Below are 19,026 nucleotides of genomic sequence, written 5' to 3'. Positions count from 1 at the left end.
CATCGGAGGCTGAGGGGTGACCTTATAAAGGTTTAAAAAATTATGAGGGGCATGGATAGGATAAACAGACAAAGTCTTTTCCCTGGTGTGGGGAAGTCCAGAACTAGAGGGCATTGGTTTAGGGTGAGAGGGGAAAGATATAAAAGAGACCTAAGGGGCAACTTTTTCACACAGAGGGTGGTACATGTATGGGATGAGCTGCCAGAGGAGGTGGTGGAGGCTGGTACAATTGCAACATTTAGAAGGCATCTGGATAGGTATATGAATAGAAAGGGTTTGGAGGGATATGGGCTGGGTGCTGGCAGGTGGGACTAGTTTTGGTTTGGGATATCTGGTCGGCATGGACGGGTTGGACCAAATGGTCTGTTACCATGCTGTACATCTCTATGACTCTATAACTCTAAGTGGATGGAATCCATTATGGCTGGCAAACAGAAATGAAAGAAGGTTCCAATCCATCATGTGTTTGACAGACAACTTTAATTTTTAATCACTCGTGGGTTGTGGCTATTACTGGCTAGGTCAGTATTTATTGCCCAATCCTAACTGCCCCACATAGTCAGTCACATTGCTGTGGGTCTGGAGTTGCGTGTAGGCCAAACTATGTAAAGATGACGGATTTCCCTCCTAAAAGGACATTAGTGAACCAGAATGTTTTTTGATAGCAACCAATGATGGTTAGCTGGTCCCCATTAGATTCTTAATTCCAGAGTTTTATTGAATTCAACTCTTACCATCTACCATTGTGGGATTTGAAGCCATGTCCAGAACATTACTCTGAGACTCTGGATTATCAGTCCCATGACATTGCCACTTCAGCACTGCCTCCCTTCAAACAATTGCAATCACCAGGGAATAGGTCCTGAGAAAATATTAGAACTAAAATCTGACATGTCCCCAGTTTCTGTTGGACTTCATTCTGAGCTCTTAAAAGAAGTGCTTGCTGATATTGTAGATTCAATTGTTTTAATTTTCCAAAATTCCCTTGATTCAAGAATGTACCCATCAGATTAGAAAATAGCAAATGTAACTCTATTGTTCAAAAAGAAGGGAAATGGGAATTGGGAAATCTCTGACCTATTAGCCTAACATTTGTCATAGGGAAAATTTTAAGAATCCATCATGAAGGAAGTATTAGCAGGGCACTTTGAAATGTTAATGCAGTCAGGCAGAATCAAGATGTTTTGTGAAGGAGAAATAGTATTTGACTTTGGGAATAGTAGAGATAAATGGTACATTTTCTAGATGGCAAGATGCAATGAGTGGAGGTGCCCAGGAATGGTCAGCCTCAACTATTCGCAATTCTATTATCAATGACTTAGAAGAGGTCACTACATTTGCTGATGACAGATGGGTCTTTCCAACAAGCAGTTTTGGATTCATGGTCATCATTAGGGTCTTAATTCCAGAATTTTATTGAATTCAGATTCCAAATTCAGATTCCACCATCTGCTGTGGAGGATTCAAACCCAGGTCCCCAGAATATTACCTGGGTCTCTAGATTAACAGTCCACTGATAATACCACTAGGCCATTGCCTCCCCTAAATTGTTAGGAATTGTTATGCTGTTGATTAATCCTTGCTTCTCCAAGTGCAGAATAATTCTGTCCCACAGAATTGCTTCCATTAGTTCCTCCACAGGGAGGGTCAACTTACCAGCCTCTAGTTTCCTGCTGTATACCTTCCTCTCTTCTTAAAGAACAGTACCACATTGGCTAGCCTCCCTATGTTGATAGGTTGAGTAAGTGGGCAAAAATCTAGCAGAGTATAATGAACTAAATTGTCATGATGATTGACATAATTAAGTCTTATTGTTCAATCGTAGAATGTCCAGGATTTTCTCCCTGATAATTCAGTGTGGAGAAATGTGAAATGGTTCATTTGATTGTGATACAATATAAACTAAAGGATGCACAACTCCATTTGGTGTTCAGTATCACAGGGACCTGAGTGCACATGTGTCTAAATCATTAAATGTGGTGTGATAGGTTGGGAATATGGTTCATAAAGCATACGGCATCCTAGCATACTTTAGGGAGGACGTGAAGGCACTGGAGAGAGTGCAGGAACAATTCACAAGACTGGTTTCAGAATTGAGGAACTTCAAAAAGAAGGTAGGAAGGGGTTTGATAGACATTGTGAAGAAGATGTAAAATAGCTTCAGGAGGTTTTGGACAGGCTTAGCGATTGGACAAGAAGATAAGAGGTGGAAAATCATGTGGAAGAATGTGAGGTCATCCACTTTTGTAGAAGGAGCAGATGTGCAGAGTCTTACTGAAATGGTAAGAGGTTGGACAGTGCAGGTGTTCACAAGGAGCTGGTGACCTCTTTGATAAGCCACTGAAGCTAACCTGCAGGTGCAGCAAGCTACTGGGAGGGCTAATGGAACATAGCCCATTATTACAACAGGAATTGAGTACAGGAATAATGCAGTCTTGCTTCATTTGTATAGGGAGAACAAATTTTCTATCTCTACCTTGTCTAAACAGTCAAACAACCCTAGCCACTTCATCATAACCATGTAACTAAGCTGTTCCATCGTTGGAACATTTTGGTAAATCTCCTCTGCTTTCCCTTGAGGACCGTCATATTCTTCCTGAAGTATGGTGACCAGAATTGGACAAAGTGCTCTCGTTGCAGCCTGACACAAGTTCAGCAGAAAATTCCTGCCTTTAGCTCCAAGTCTTTGTTTTAAGAAGTCCCTACCACTGACATAAGGCTCTCCGGCCTGTCATTTCCTGGATTGTCCCTGTTGCCCTTCTTAAACAAAGGAACAACGTTGACTATTCTCCAGTCCTCTGGGACCTCTCCTGTAACTAAGGAGGGTACAAAGATTTCATACAAAGCCCCAACAATCTCCTCCTCGCATTCTGGGATAGATCCCATCAGTTCTTGGGGACTTTCTACCTTAATGTTTCTTCAAACACCCAACACCACCTTTCCTATATCAACATGTCCCAGAATATCAACGTACCTCTTTAGACTCACCGTTCATCATGTCCTTCTCCTTTGTGAATACTGATGTAAAGTATTTGTTGAGGACCTCACCCACTTCCTCCAATTCTGTGCATAAATTCCCCCCCTCCCCCGACCTTAAGTGGGCCTGTGCTTTCCCCAACTACCTTCTTGTTCCTTATGGAGGTAGAAAAAGCCTTGGGATTTTCCCAGGCCATTTCATGGACCCTTTTAGACCTCTTTAACATTTAAGTTCTTTCCCGCTTTCTTTGTATTCCTTGAGGGATCTGTCTGACTTCTCTATCTCATCAACTCATCGCTTCCGGATGAATCTCTATCTCACTGTCTCCTCGTTCTCTGGGTAGTTGTTTTCATATCTCAGTCCTTGGTTCTATATTAGACAAAAACAAGATGTCTGTCAGGGTGTGGCTTTTACAAAACTTTGTGTACTCTTGATTGTGTTTATGCAAAATCTTGTTGTAACCAAATAGTTGTACTTTCCTTCAAATTAGTTGAGATCATCTTACATTTGATACAATCCCTCTATTAATATTTTTAGAAATGTTTTAATTGAAGGCAGTATCTTCAGCTAATAGTGAACAGGTATTGTGTCTGAATATAAAAAAAGTGGATTAACTTACTGTAGATTTCAGCAAACAGTACTGTTCTGCCATCAGTCTATTGTTCAACTCCTCAAATATGGATCAGTAACAGTTCAATTTCATCAGCACTCATTTGGCAATGGCCTTTAATAATTCTGAGAATTATTTCTCATCCTCAAAGGCATGAATTCTGTTTTGCTGCAGTTACGCACACAGGCCATTGGCTCACTGGAGCAGGTCTCCACACTGGAGGCTCCCTGACTTCATTCCTGATGAAGCACGCTGAAATGTCGATTTTTCTGTTCCTCATAATGCTGCCTGACCTGCTGTGCTTTTCCAGCACCACTCTAATCTAGTCACTGGTGCCATCATCTATTCTTAAAACGCTATTAGACTGTGAATGTCATTAAGGAGGGTGAGTGTGAGATGCTCTTCCCCCAATACACATATCTGCATTTTTCTGCAGGGGTCAGTGAGCACAGATGCCAGTGGGATTCCTGGTTTTTCTTGCATTTTTGCACCCCTTCTGACTCCTACAGTAGCATTAATCTCTTTCCCCAATTGAGATTAGCTAATTTAATGGAGACTGGGCTGAGTTTACAAGCTTCCCTTCTGGAATGTGGTTTGGCAACATACACATGAGAGCACCTATCTGCCCTGGTTCGGTTGGAGCCTTGGCTATTCTGATATTCATTGGCTCACTCCTGTACAGACAGATCATTTATTTACTGAGCTGAACTGCGCAATCTTAAAAGCAGTTGTTACATTGATGCACCAGTATTGTTTACATGCACAACAGTTCAAATGTGTTGTTTGGCACACTCATTTATCAGATTAATTTATTTGTATTCATTAAAAGAAAACAGGTACCCATTGCCTAGGCCAGCATTTATTGCCCATCCCTAATTGCCCAAAGGGCATTTGAGAGTGAACCCCATTATTGTGGGTCTGGTTCGCATGTGGGCCAGACCAGGCAAGGATGGCAGATTTCCTTCAATAACAGACATTAGTGAATCCCAAATGGGTTTTTATGACAATTGACATTAGTCAAATTCAATTCAAATTCCACTCTCTGCCTATGGTGCAATTTGAAACATTGTCCTGAGATGCTAGAGTTTTCATTCCTAACCCAGTGACATGCCCATGACACGAGGACCTCCCAGTTCCATTTATATTGATGTTTTATGTGTCACTGTGTGAAACATATGGACAGTGAAGAAGTTTATCTAAGATTACAAAGAGATCTTGAGCAATTTGGCCAATGAGCTGAGGAGTGACAGATGGAGTTTCATTTGGATAAATGCAAGGTGTTGTATTTTGGTAAAACAAACAAGGGCAGAACCTATACAATTAATGGCAGGGCCCTGGGTAGTATTGTACAGCAGAGAGACCTGAGAGACCTACAAATTCTGAAGGAAAAGCTGGACTCAGAAAGGAGACAGTGAGAATGATCATAGGTTTTTAACCAAAAGGGTTCAGGTACATAATTGTTTGAAATTTGCATCACAGGTAGACAGGGTCGTTAAGAAGCCATTTAGCATAGTTGCCTTCATTGCTCATACCTTTGACCATAGGAGTTGGGATATCATGTTCTGATTATACAGGACGTCGGTGTGACATTTTCTAGAGTACCATGTGCAGTTCTAGGCACCCCTTTATTAGAAAGGATATTATTAAACTGGAGAGTGTTCAGAAAAGATTTACGAGGATGTTACTGGGAATGGAAGGTTTGGGATATAAAAATAGACTAGATAGGCTGGGACATCTTTTAATGGAGCAAAGGAGGTTAGGGTATAACATTATAGAGGTTTATAAAATCATGAGGGACATAGATAAGGTGAATAGCAAGGGTGTTTTCCCTAGCGTCGGGGAGTTCAAAACTAGGGGGCATATTTTTAAGGTGAGACGAGAAAGTTTTACAAAGGATGCAAAGGTCAACATTTTGCCACAGGTGGTAGTTCATGTGTGGAATGAACTTAGAGGAAATAGTGGATGAGATACAGTTGCAACATTTAACAGACATTTGGATAAGTACATGAATAGGAAAGGTTTGGAGGGATATGAGCCAAATGTGGATAAATGGGACTAGTTTAGTTTGGGAACATGTTTGGTGTGGACTACTTGGAATGAAGAGTCTGTTTCCATGCTGTATGACTCTATTACTTTGTGGAAATTTCCATTTACCATTAAAGATGGCATTAATATAAAAATGTGTTTTTTTGCATATACCTGTTGCTCAAATTTTCCATGAATAGATGTCTCTGTATATTTCTGAATGTGCCACTAACGCTTAGCTTTCCTGAGTGTTTTGTGCATCTCCGTTTAACAGGACTGGCAGAGTCAGTGACATCTGTTATGACTGGTGCAAGCAGGCTACAATCTGGATGCTGCGGAACACAGCATGACTGATTCCGGGTTCCATCTGGTGTTGGATGGGAGGGGGAGAGGGTGGGTGCTGGGCTGGCTCATCTCTTGCTGTAAATTTGGAGGAGGAGCAGAGGGAGGACGATGGGCAGTGATGACATCTTCACTCCCTTGGGCAGCAAGCTACTGAGTATGGTAAGTTTACCATGTGCCACTTTGGTATGCTCAGAGCGGAAGACCAACCACTTCCTTGCTGTAATAGGAGCTGACCACTCACTGTGGTGGGGAACGATTGCTCGCACACTCTGATGGGAGCTGTTCCATTACATTTTTGTTTCATTCCCTCTTAGGCTTTCCTTTCTTCCCCTTGCCAGCTCAACCCTTTGGTTGAGAGAGATTAGGCAGAGAAGCCTCTAGGCCTCTTCAGTGTTTCTTGTGGTTAATTGGTGTGATAGCAGTCCCTTCACTGGGACTCAGTGTAACAGAGATTATTCTTTCTTGTTAGAACAGTTCCATCCACTTTCTAACTGGGTGCTAGGAGGACCACAAGTTGACTTCCTCGATTTTCCCCTCTTCTCTACTCAGTGCCCTTGCCTTTGGTGGTCCAGCTGAGATCGGGAATCCGGCGGTTGGAGCATCGCAGTGCACGACCCTGCATCGTACTACTCTGCGGAACAGCACGTCGGTACTTCGCCAGGCTGCTGAATGCTTTCATGTAACAAAGCAATGCTAATACAGCTAACTGCTTGACTAGGAATTTCCTTCAAAAGGCTGAGTGTGAGATCTTGGCCTCTGTTTGAATGCACTGCCCCAGATATTAAACACAAACATCTCCTGCTCTGCACAACCATGGGCTATTGGGCTGCATGAAGTCAGAGTGAACAGAGGCAGAACCTTGTGTGCTAGACTGACTGGACAAGACGAATGGGATTCTTTTAACTGTTGTGTGTGATGTAGGATGGTTTGTGTGGCTCATGTCAATACAGGATGTCTGCTTTACTGTTTATTCCCTTGACAATAATATAGCTGATGATATTTGTGGCAGCTTCCTTTAAAAAGGAAGACAGTTCCAGGGTAATTACCATCACTGATGGGCATTGCAGGACGGAAGCTACAGTTCTTCTTTAGCAGAGTGAACTGGTCATTGGATGAAGCAGATCAAGACCATTTCACACCTCATGAACATGCCTGAAGTAGGAATCTTCCAAGAGACCTACAGATGAAGATAAACCAAGCCACCAAGTGGGAATGGGTGGGCAAGTAACCATCAGTGATGTACTTTGCCTGTGGAAAGTTCACAAATACTAACACATCATTGTTAGATATGGGAAGCCAGTACAACAGCAATTCTCTTAAACTGCTCATCTTTTACCTTTTCTCTTAGACAAACAACATCAGTGGTTTACTTCCTGGCCTTCGCAGGAATGGTGACTTTCACATTCACACTTAACTTGGGTCACCTGTGGGTTGTCTTTCTGACTGCTGGAATGCTGGGGTAAGTCACACAATCTTTTACCCTGTTTGCTGATAAATTTACAGAACAAAGTGATGGGAACCCTCTCTAGGTGACTGGTCAGTATGTGCCATGTTAGACCTCACCTGTTAGAAATCAAGCCTTTCGCATTGTCATAAAAGTTAAAGATTTTTATTTAAAAACACAGAATTCTCCAATTTATCTGATTTTTAGATCCAGGTTAACAGAAAGCACAGATCAGGTTTCTGTTCTTAACAAAAATGGCTATATATTACCAGCAAGTCGACTGTAGCTACAGGTGAAAAATATGAACTGTCAGCATCTAACTCTACTAGTTAAAGCTCTAACCCCCTATAAGCCCCTCCTTAGATACACACACACACACGCACACACACACGCACACACACACGCACACACACACGCACGCACACATGCACGCACACACACACACGCACACAGACACAGGCAAAGGCACACACACACATAGACACACACGCACGCACACGTACACAGGCACAGACACAGATACACGCCCATACAACACAGGAAAATTAACATGGGCGTTCTGAGCAGAGGAACAGATTGAAAGCAGTTCAGCCACACTTGGTCTCAGGATCTGCTGAGGTGCTCCTTAGGCTGGTCAGAATGCTGCTTCTTGGTCTTCCCCTCTAGCTGCTTCCATTGGTTTGCAGGAGCCACAGGGTGACTGGAACTTGTAAAAGGTGTCTGATGTATATGAATTACAATCCATAGCTTAGAGCAATTGTGGAAAGAAAGGTAAACTGATTTTCTCCAGGCTTAAAATGGCTTTTGCTGCAGAGAACAGTGGGATGCTCCTGAACCTGGAGAGATCTGAAGGTTTCTCTCTAACTTGTTGCTAACCTCAAGCCGTTCAGATACCTGAGAGCCAATCATATAGTTTTTGCAAAGTAGAAAATGTTTGTTATCAATAACAGTGGAGTCTAATTGTCCAATGTCCTAGACTTTACAAATACAGAAATGGAATAAAATTAAAGAATTTGCTTTAACCTCTGAAAATCACTGGTTAATCCGGAATTTTGTGTTCAGTTCTGGGCTCCACACTTGAGGAAGAGTGCAAATGGTATGGAAAGGGATGCAGAAGATAAAGGAGATCAGTTGCGTGGAGAGCCTAGAGAGCTGGAGGGGCTCTCCCTCGAACAATGAAGGACAATTAAAGATTTTTTTTAAATTGTGAATGTTAAAAGAGTAACTAAGAAGAAACTAGATCCAGAAGGTGCAATAGACAAAGGACACAAATTTAACGTACCAAGCGATTAATATTAATGTTTCTGTTCTTCAAGGAAAGCAGCAAAATGTGCTTGACACAGTTTCTTTGTCCTCCTATGGAATGTTGGCCATTGGGAAGTTGGGAAAATAGGAACTGATGGAGGAGATGGTGCAGAGGGGATAATGTCAATGCACTCATCTGCAAAATGTACATCAATTATATCAATGGTTAAAAATCACACAACACCAGGTTATAGTCCAACAGGTTTAATTGGAAGCACTAGCTTTTGGAGCGACGCTCCTTCATCCGGTGGTTGAGGTAATTTTTAACTTTGTACACCCCAGTCCCACATGGGCACCTCCAAATTGTATCAATGATAGTCAGTTTAGGTTTGGACTGGAGCTGTTTTCAGGTTAAAGAGTTTTCCATCTAGATGGTATTTAGTATGAGCACAGAAAGGTAGTTGCTGTTTTGAAGCAGACACTCGCAGTCAGGTGGACTGTAAACACTGTCAGATCAGTACACAGCCTGGCTCGACACCGGTTAGAGTTTAAAGGCATCTGTTTCACATCTCCCATTGGACCAATATAGTCACCCTAAGCGACCCTCTGGACCTAGAAATTTTCACAAGGAGAAGCAACCTCTCCACAGCCACCCTGTGAAGTCCACTGAGAATCTTCTATGTTGCAATAAGGTCCTTTCTCATTCTTCTAAACACCAGTGAGTACAGGCTCAACCTCTCCTAATAAGACAGTCACTCCATGCCTGGTATCAGCCTGGTGAATCTTCTCTGGACCTCCTCCAGCACCAGAATATCTTTCCTAAGATAAGGAGGCCCAAACCTGTTCCCCTCATTCCAGCTGTGGTATGTGACCACAGATAGGATAGTTTGGTATGCTTGCAATTATTGGTCAGTGCATTAAATATAGGAGTTGGGAGGTCATGTTGCAGCTATACCGGACATTGGTCAGACCACTATTAGAATACTGCATGCAATTCTGGTCTCCCTGCTATAGGAAAGATGTTGTGAAATTTGAATGGGTTCAAAAAGGATTTACAAGGATATTGCCAGGGTTGGAGGATTTGAACTATAGGGAGAGGCTGAACAGGCTGGGGCTGTTTTCCCTGAAGTGTCGGAGGCTGAGGGGTGACCTTAGAACATAGAACATAGAACATAGACCTTATAGTGGTTTATAAAATCATGAGGGGCATGGGTAGGATAAATAGACAAAGTTTTTTCCCTGGGGTGGGGGAGTCCAGAACTAGAGGGCATAGGTTTAAGGTGAGAGGGGAAAGATATAAAAGAGACCTAAGGGGCAACTTTTTCACGCAGAGGGTGGTGCATGTATGGAATGAACTGCCAGAGGATGTGGTGGAGGCTGGTATCATTACAACATTTAAAAGGCATCTGGATGGATATTTGACTAGGAAGGTTTTGGAGGGATATGGGCCAAGTGCTGGCATGTGGGACTAGATTGGGTTGGGATATCTGGTCGGCATGGATGAGTTGGACTGAAGGGTCTGTTTCCATGCTGTACATCTCTATGACTCTGTGACTAGTGCCTTGTACAGTTTTAACAAGACCTCCCTATTTTTATATTCCATTCTCTTTGAAATAAAGGGCAATGTTCTAATTGCCTTCCCTATTACCAGTGAAGTTTTTGTGATTCATAGATGAGATTTCTCTGTTTTATTGCTTTCTGCAGTCTGTCTCTATTTAAATAACCTTCAGCTCTTTTATTCTTCCTGCCAAAGTGCAAGACCTCACTTTTTCCACATTATATTCCTTCTGCCAAGATTTTTCTGACTCCCTTAATCTGTATGTATCCCTCTGCAGACTCTCTGTGTCAGCCTTCACTACTTGCCTTACCACCTATTTTTGTGCCATCCACAAACTTGGCTTTATTACATACACATTCCTTATCCAAGTCTTTAAGACATTTATGCAATTCTTCTGCCATTTCCTGGATTCCCCAGTGTCATTTTCAAAGGGGTCTGTATTCACTTTGATCTGTCACTTTCATTTCTATATTTCAAGAAGCTCTTACTGTCCATTTTGATATTGCTTACATTTACCCTCAAAGTTTATTTTCTTCAATATATGTCTAAGTGTCAGAGGGGCAGTACTGAGGGGGTGCCTCATTGTCAGAGGGGCAGTACTGAAGGAGTGCCTCATTGTCAGAGGGGCAGTACGGAGGGAGTGCCTCATTGTCAGAGAGGGGCAGTACGGAGGGAGTGCCTCATTGTCAGATGGGCAGTACTGAGGGAGTGCCTCATTGTCCGAAGGGTAGTACTGAAGGAGTGCCTCATTGTCAGAGGGGTAGTACTGAAGGAGTGCCTCATTGTCAGAGGGGCAGTACTGAGGGAGTGCCTCATTGTTCAGAGGGGTAGTACTGAGGGAGTGCCTCATTGTTCAGAAGGGGATAGACTGAATTAGAGGATGATCAAAGAATGAGAAGAGACTGATCTAATGTTTAATAAATCCTAAATCCTCTGTCCTGGGCCATGCCTCAAACAGTGTTTCCCTTCAAGATCCTGCTTTTTAACTTCCTCACTAACTCCTGAGATGTTCCCATAGGACCTTGTTTCCTGCTCTTGTTGTACTGTTGAGTATCACAGTTTCTAACTCTGACCTTTCCCACTGGGGAATACTCTATGCCTTTCTTTGCTCTGACACTGAGAGAGACACCACACCATCTGGGACTCATGAGGGTGGTTTTGGAAATAGCTCATTCTCTCTTCTCCTCCCAGTGGATGGAATCACTGACAACAATTAGTTTTCTACTCTTGACTGTTCCCTCCTCAACTGTCCATTTGTACATTGCATGTCATGTCAACTGCACTTCTTCGAGATGTCATTCCTTTCAGTTGTCTCCACCTCGTCACGGTGGCTCTGTCTCATCTATTCTCTTTGATTAAAAAAGTACAGCAAGGCAGAAGATTTCTTTCATGGTAAGAGGTTGGGCAGTGCAGGTGTGCAAAAGGACCTGGGTGTCCACCTCCAAGAGTCACTAAAAGCTAGCATGCAAGTGCAACAAGTAATTGGGAAGATCAATAGTGCATTGTTCTTCATCACAACGGGATTTGAGTTCAGGAGTTGCTGCAGTATTATAGAGACTTGGTGAGACCTCAGCTTTGTGTTGACTCCAGTGTTGGTCTCCTTATCTAAGGAAGGATAATATACTTACCATAGAGGGAATGCAGTGAAGGTTCCTCGATTAATCCTTTGGGATTGTTTTATGAGGAGAAATTGAGGACACTATGCCTATATTCTCTGGAGTAGAGAAGCATGAGAGGTAAAAATTCTGGGGAATACAAACACATATGGGTCTCAATTTCTCCTCAAAGGGCAGGTTTTCTCACCTGAGCATGGTATCTAGTGAACCTTTGCAGGACATCCTCTCTTGCAAGAGTCTGCTGAGGGAACAGGACAAATACTATGTTCAATAATTGTGTTCACAACTCATCAAGGATCTAAGTAATCACAGCAGCAATTCCTTATTCTTCAACTCAATCCCCTTCCAAGAAACGCAAACATACCATTTTCTACTTCCTGGCCCTATCTTACAAGGTGCAGATAAACTCTCTGTGAATTCAGGCATTTGGTAGACTCAGAGAATGCTTACAGCACAGAAGGAGGTGATATTGGAGGTTTGTTTCTTGATTATTAAGAGGATTAATGAATACAGGAAAGAAGGCAGGAGAATTGGGTTTAGAATCATATCAGCCATGACCACAGTGCACACTTGATGGACCAAATGGCCTAATATGGTCATTGAAGAATCAATTCATCATGTTCCGCTCCCCTGCTGTTACCCTTTGATCAAGTTGTCATTTGAAAGCCTCAATTGATGCTGCCTCCATCACACTCTCTAGAATTTTATTTATTCTTTCATAGGATTGGCATCAATGTCAAGGTGAACATTTATTGCCCATCCTTAATTACCTTTAAAAATGAGCTTTGCCAGGTTATTTTACTGCACAATTAGAGTCAACCACATTGCTGTGGGTCTGGAGTCACGTGTAAGTCAGACCGGGTAAGGATGGCAGATTCCTTCCCTGAAGGTTATTAGTGAACAAGATAAGCTTTAAAATGAAACTCAGTCATAATCACAGAGCAGCTTTCAATGCTAGATGTTGTTCATTGACTTGAACCTATGTCACAAGGCATTAGTAACATTACTACAACACCACAGTCTCTCACCCAAGGTGGCTAGTACATTCAGATCCTAACCACTCACTAAATGAGAAAGTATTCATCACAGCTCCATGGCTTCCTTTGCCAATTGGTTGACATCTGTGCCCTCTAGTTCACAATGGGAACATATTTTCCTGACCTCCTCCATCCAACCTCAAACTTCATGTCCAGACCTGGATTCTGCATTTCAGTGTCTGCAACAGTACGAGAGTGTGTGGACAGCAGCTTCTGCAACATTGAGAGAGAGTGGGAGAGAAACAATGGGGACAGGCTGGCAACCAATATCCACTCTAAACCTACCAACTCCCACAGTTACCTGGACTTTACTTCCACCTCACTCTTTACTTCCTCCTCACTCTATCCCATTCACACAGTTTCTCTGTCTCACATCTTGTTCTGATGATGCCACCTTCTGCTGGGGTCCTCAGAAGTGTCCAAATTTGCCTGATCTGAGGATTCCCCAGGACCGTGGTTGACAGCGCCCTCATTGGGTCTGACCCATCTCCTGCATTTCAGCCGTCATTCCCCCCCCACTCCCTCCCACAATGATAAGGGCCCCTGTGTCCTATCATCCTACCAGCCTCCACATCATTAGCTGCCATTTCTGCCACCTCCAGGAGGGTGCAACCACCAGACACTTATCTCCACCCCCCCCTCCCCCACCACTACGCCCCTTTCCATGACAGCCTTCCACAGGGGCCATTCCTTCCTGATCACCTCTCCTTGATTCCCAACACCCCTCCACTCCCCACGGCACCTTCTCCTACAATTGCAGAAGATATAACACCAGAGAACATAGAACAGTACAGCATAGAACAGGCCCTTCAGCCCACAATGTTGTGCTGACCATTGATCGTCATGTAAGGTAAACCTAATGTGCGAACCCTCAAATTTCTGTGACCATATGCATGTCCAGCAGTCTCTTAAATATCCCCAATGACCTCGCTTCCACAACTGCTGCTGGCAACGCATTCCATATTCTCACAACTCTCTGCGTAAAGAACCCGCCTCTGACATACCCTCAATACTTTCCGCCAAACAGCTTAAAACTATGACCCCTCGTGTTAACAATTTCTGCCCTGGGAAAAAGACTCTGGCTATCGACTCTATCTATGCCTCTCATTATCTTGTACACCTCAATTAGGTCCCCTCTCTTCCTTCTTTTTTCCAATGGAAAAAGTCGGGCTCAGTCAACCTCTTTTCGTAAGATAAGCCCTCCATTCCAGGCAGCATCCTGGTAAACCTCCTCTGAACCCTCTCCAAAGTATTCACATCTTTCCTATAATAGGGCGACCTGAACTAGACAGTATTCCAAGTGCGTTCTAACCAAAGTTTTATAGAGCTGCATCAAGATCTCACGACTCTTAAACTCAATCCTCCTGTTAATGAAAGCCAAAACACCAAATGCTTTCTTCACAACCCTGTCCACTTGGGTAGCCATTTTAAAGGATCTATGTACCTGCATCTGATTTTTAACTTTGTTTCTGTGTTGCCAGCCCTGAGTAACATTGTTAAATCTTGCCAAATGCTGTTGAGTCTCAATTCAAAAAGATAATCACAGAGTGAGTTGCGATGAAAATCATGGGTCCCAGGCGCATAATGGAAGCAGCAGCTCCAGGCAAAGCAGACAGCAGAGACCGACACACTGAACACATGGCAAGTATCTCTGCTTAGTTATCATTCCCAGTGGATCCCTCACCAAATAAGAAAATGTCTCAGCATCCCATCCAGCTTTATCCTTTATGAGGTAAAGGAACGAGAGGCGGAGAAAACTTTGAGCAAGAGCCTGCTTGCTTGCTTTCTGTAACTGAACCTAGAACATAGCATTAGAGCTGGCAGCATCTGTGAAGAGAAACGTTTTGGGTCGACTGAGCCTCAGAACCCACAGATGCTACCATACCAGCAGAGTCTCTCCAACAATTTCTGTTTTTGTTTCTGATTTACAGCAGCCGCAGTTCTTTTGGCTTTTAACATATCATTAGGACTTGACAGAAATGTGGATGTAACAGCCCACAAGCTGCATCTTCTAACAGCCACACTGTAGGTATTTAGAACAATGAAAGGATCTTACACACATTACTGAAGCTAAGCTCCCAGCATCATAAGCCTTCACAAGCCATCAGCATTGAATAGTTCTTTGCGGAGATTAAACAAATGACTTATTTGTCTGACAGATGTTGTGCTTTGAAAAATATTTGCATGCTTCAGCAAAGCACTCAGATTTTATTGGCCAACCAGTCACCCAGCTTTTCTGCTCCTTCCCTCTTTGTCAGCTGGAACTCAGTCAGTCACATTTGCTTGTAAAGTCAGGCTCATTTGGGAATTAAAACACAACAGCGAATGCTGGAGATTGGAAACAAAACAGAAATTTCTGCAGAGACTCTGCTGATATGGTAGCATCTGTGAGAAGAAAGGACAGGAGTGGGAATTTGTGCTTGGAGTCCGAGGAGATAGGAGAGGTGCTAAATGAATATTTTTCATTAGTATTTACACTGGAAAGAGACAATGTTGTTGAGGAGAACACTGAGGTACAGGCTATTAGATGAGATGGGACTGAGGTTCGTAAGGAGGAGGTGTTAGCAATTCTGGAAAGTGTGAAAATAGATAAGTCCCCTGGGCCGGATGTGATTTATCCTCAGATTCTCTGGGAAGCCAGGAAGGAGATTGCAGAACATTTGGCTTTGATCTTTATGTCGTCATTGTCGACAGAAATTGTGCCAGAAGACTGGAAGATAGCAAATGTTGTCCCCTTGTTCAAGAAGGGGAGTAGAGACAACTTTGGTAATTATAGAGCAGTGAGCCTTACTTCAGTTGTGGGTAAAGTGCTGGAAAGAATTATAAGATATAGGATTTATTATTAACTAGAAAGGAACAATTTGATTAGGGATAGTCAACACAGTTTTGTGAAGGGCAGGTCGTGCCTCGCAAAGCTTATTGAGATGGTTGAGAAGATGAATGAGGGTATAGTGGTTGATGTGGTGTACATGGATTTCAGTAAAGCGTTTGATAAGGTTCCCCATGGTAAGCTGTTGCAGTAAATATGGAGGTATGGGATTGAGGGTGATTTAGTGGTATGAATCAGAAATTGGTTAGCTGAAAGAAGACAGAGAGTGGTGGTGGCAAATGTTCATCCTGGTGTTCAGTTATTAGTGGTATACCATAAGGATCTGTTTAGGGGCCACTGCTGTTTGTCATTTTTATACATGACCTGGATGATGGCGTAGAAGGATGGGTTAGTAAATTTACAAATGACTCTAAGGTCGGTCGAGCTGTGGACAGTGCTGAAGGATATTGCTGCTTACAGAGGGACATAGATAAGCTGCAGAGTTGGGCTGAAAGGTGGCAAATGGAGTTTAATGCAGAAAAGTGTGAGGTGATTCATTTTGGAAGAAGTAACAGTAATACAGAGTACTGGGGTAATGGTAAGGTTCTTGCAGTGTGGATGAGCAGAAAGATCTCCGTGTCCATGTACATAGATCCCTGAAAGTTGCCACCCAGGTTAATAGGATTGTTAAGAAGGCATATGAACCATGGGGTTATGTTGCAGCTGTAGGAAACTATGGTGTGGCCGCACTTGGAGTATTGCGTACAGTTCTGGTTACCACATTATAGGAAGGATGTGTAAGTTTTGGAAAAGATGCAGAGGAGATTTATGAGGATATTGTCTGGTATGGAAGGAAGGTCTTCTGAGGAAAGACTGAGTGACCTGAGGCTGTTTTCGTTAGAAGGAAGAGGTTGAGAGGTGACTTAATAGAGATGTGAAAGATGATCAGAGGATTAGATAGTGTTAGCAGAGAGAGACGTTTTCCTCGGATAGTGATGGCTAGCATGAGAGGACATAGCTTTAAATTGAGCGGTGATAGATATAGGACAGATGTCAGAGGGGTAGTTTCTTTACTCAGAGAGTAGTAATGGCGTGAAACTCCCTGCCTGCAACTGTAGTAGACTCACCGACTTTAATGTCTTTTTAAATGGCCATTGGATAAACATATGGATGATAATGCAACAATGCAGGTTAGTTCAGCTTCAGGCTGGTTTCACAGGTCAGCACAACATTGAGGGTCAGAGAGCCTGGACTGTGCTGTAATGTTCTGTGTTCTTTGAAAGCAAGATAATATTTCGAGTCTGGCGATTCTTCATCAGAACTGTTAACAGCTCAGGAAAGGTGGTAATATATTGAAGTGACGTTTGTGGGAAGGGGTTGGTCTTGCACAAGGTGACTTACTTGCCGATTTACTTCCTCCAACCTCAGTATCCAAGGCCTCAGGCACACCTTCCAGGTGAAGCAGCAGCTTACCTGCACTTCTCTCAACTCATTTATTTCATTCACTGCTCAGAATGTGGTCTCCTGTATATCGGGGGAGATGAAACACAGATTTGATGACCGCTTTGCTGAACACCTACACTCTGTCTGTAAAACATGACCCAGAGTTTCCCACTGCCTCCACTTCAACACACCACTGTGTTCCTACACCAACATTTCTGTCCCAGATCTGTTGCAGTGTTCCTTAACGCAAGTTCAAAGAACAACACTTCATTTTCCACTTGGGGATGCTGAACACTCTCTGCTCATTCCTGAAGAAGGGCCTGTGCCCGAAACGTCGAATCTCCTGTTCCCTGGATGCTGCCTGACCTGCTGTGCTGTTCCAGCAATAAAGTTTCAACCCTGTTCCTAATTTCCACCCATACTGACTCAGTAGGCAGACCCTCCTCGACAATGGTAACTTCTGTAGCTGTGATACCCTCTCTGAGTAGCAGTGCTACACCCCCTCCTCTTTTTCCCCCCTCCCTATTCTTTTTAAATGTTCTAAACCCTGGAACACCCAGCAACCATTCCTGCCCCTGAGAAACCCACGTCTCTGTTATGGCCACAACATCATAGCACCAGGTACTTCCTCCGTCCTCAGTATCCAAGGCCCCAAACACACCTTCCAGGGGAAGCAGTGATTACCTGCGCTTCTCACAATCCAGTCAACTGCATTCACTGCTCACAATGTGGTCTCATCTACATTGGAGAAATGAAGCGCAGACTGGCTGACCGCTTTGTAGAACACCTACGTTCTGTTCACACAAAAGACCCCAAGCTTCCACTTCAACACCCCACCCTGTTCCCTAGCCAACATCTCTGTCTCAGGCTCACTGCAGAGCTCCTATGAATCTCAGCATAAAATGGAGGAACAGCACCTCATCTGTGCTTGGGAACCCTGAAGCCTCTAGGACTCAACATCAAGTTGAATAAATTTAGAATCTGATTCCATCCTTCCATGTTTTTTACCCACACCCTGATCCTGTACACTTCTTCTAGTCCTGACCTGACATCCATAATCTCCTTTTTCACCCCTTTCATACCCCTTTCTCTGGGCTCCAGCTCCACTTATCAACTCACCTCTTCCCTATAGTCCTCCTGCAAATCCCCACTGTCCCCCCTCTGAGAGGGAGAGGGAGAGTCAGAGAGTGAGAGAGAAATATTGACTCTGCTTTCTTTCCTCAGGTGCTGCCAGATCTGCTGAGTTTCTGCAACAATTTCTGATTTTGTGAGAGAGAGCAGGGACAGCAGCTTCTGAGAGTGTGAACAACAAAGGAATGGCAATAAGTGCCAACCTGATTAATGATGCCTACATCTCGAGAGTATATTTCTACAAAAGGTCATTATGTTGCTTGTTTACTGGGATGGTTCTCATACAGCCATTCTTCCTGCTTATTTTTCAGGTTCTTTATGACGGGTTACTTGCCGCTTGGCTTTGAATTTGGTGCTGAGCTTACCTATCCTGAGTCTGAGGGAACATCTTCAGGCCTGCTTAATGAATCTGCCCAGGTAAAACACAATTACTCATCCAATGACCTTTTCTCATGACCTTCAACCTATGGGATTGAAGCATCAGTTGGACAGTGTGGACATTTCAGAAATTCTGGAATATATGATTTCCTTTTCTCCCTGCTCTCTCCCAGTCTCATTTAAACCCACTACCCGGTGCTTGCTCATTTCCTATCGTGGTGCCTTCATTGGTCTTGTGTTATGACGCAGGCATAGCGAGCCATACCAAATCTAGACAGTAGACAATAGGTGCAGGAGTAGGCCATTCTGCCCTTCGAGCCTGCACCACCATTCAATATGATCATGGCTGATCATTCCTAATCAGTATCCTGTTCCTGCCTTATCTCCATAACCCTTGATTCCACAATC

General features: G+C 43.3%; 1 protein-coding gene across 1 annotated transcript in view; it reads left to right on the top strand.

The window, feature by feature from the left end:
• The window catches only part of flvcr2a (FLVCR heme transporter 2a), a 131,073-nt gene that overhangs the window by 107,565 nt on the left and 4,482 nt on the right, over positions 1–19,026 (top strand). The window contains exons 6-7 of the mRNA XM_043700216.1: positions 7,306–7,416; positions 18,552–18,657. Of these exons, the coding sequence (XP_043556151.1) occupies positions 7,306–7,416; positions 18,552–18,657 (217 nt within the window). The remainder of the gene's footprint in view (positions 1–7,305; positions 7,417–18,551; positions 18,658–19,026) is intronic.

This window comes from Chiloscyllium plagiosum, chromosome 12 (genome assembly GCF_004010195.1).
Source record: "Chiloscyllium plagiosum isolate BGI_BamShark_2017 chromosome 12, ASM401019v2, whole genome shotgun sequence".
Lineage (NCBI taxonomy): Eukaryota > Metazoa > Chordata > Chondrichthyes > Orectolobiformes > Hemiscylliidae > Chiloscyllium > Chiloscyllium plagiosum.
This window is presented reverse-complemented; position numbering and strand designations above follow the sequence as displayed.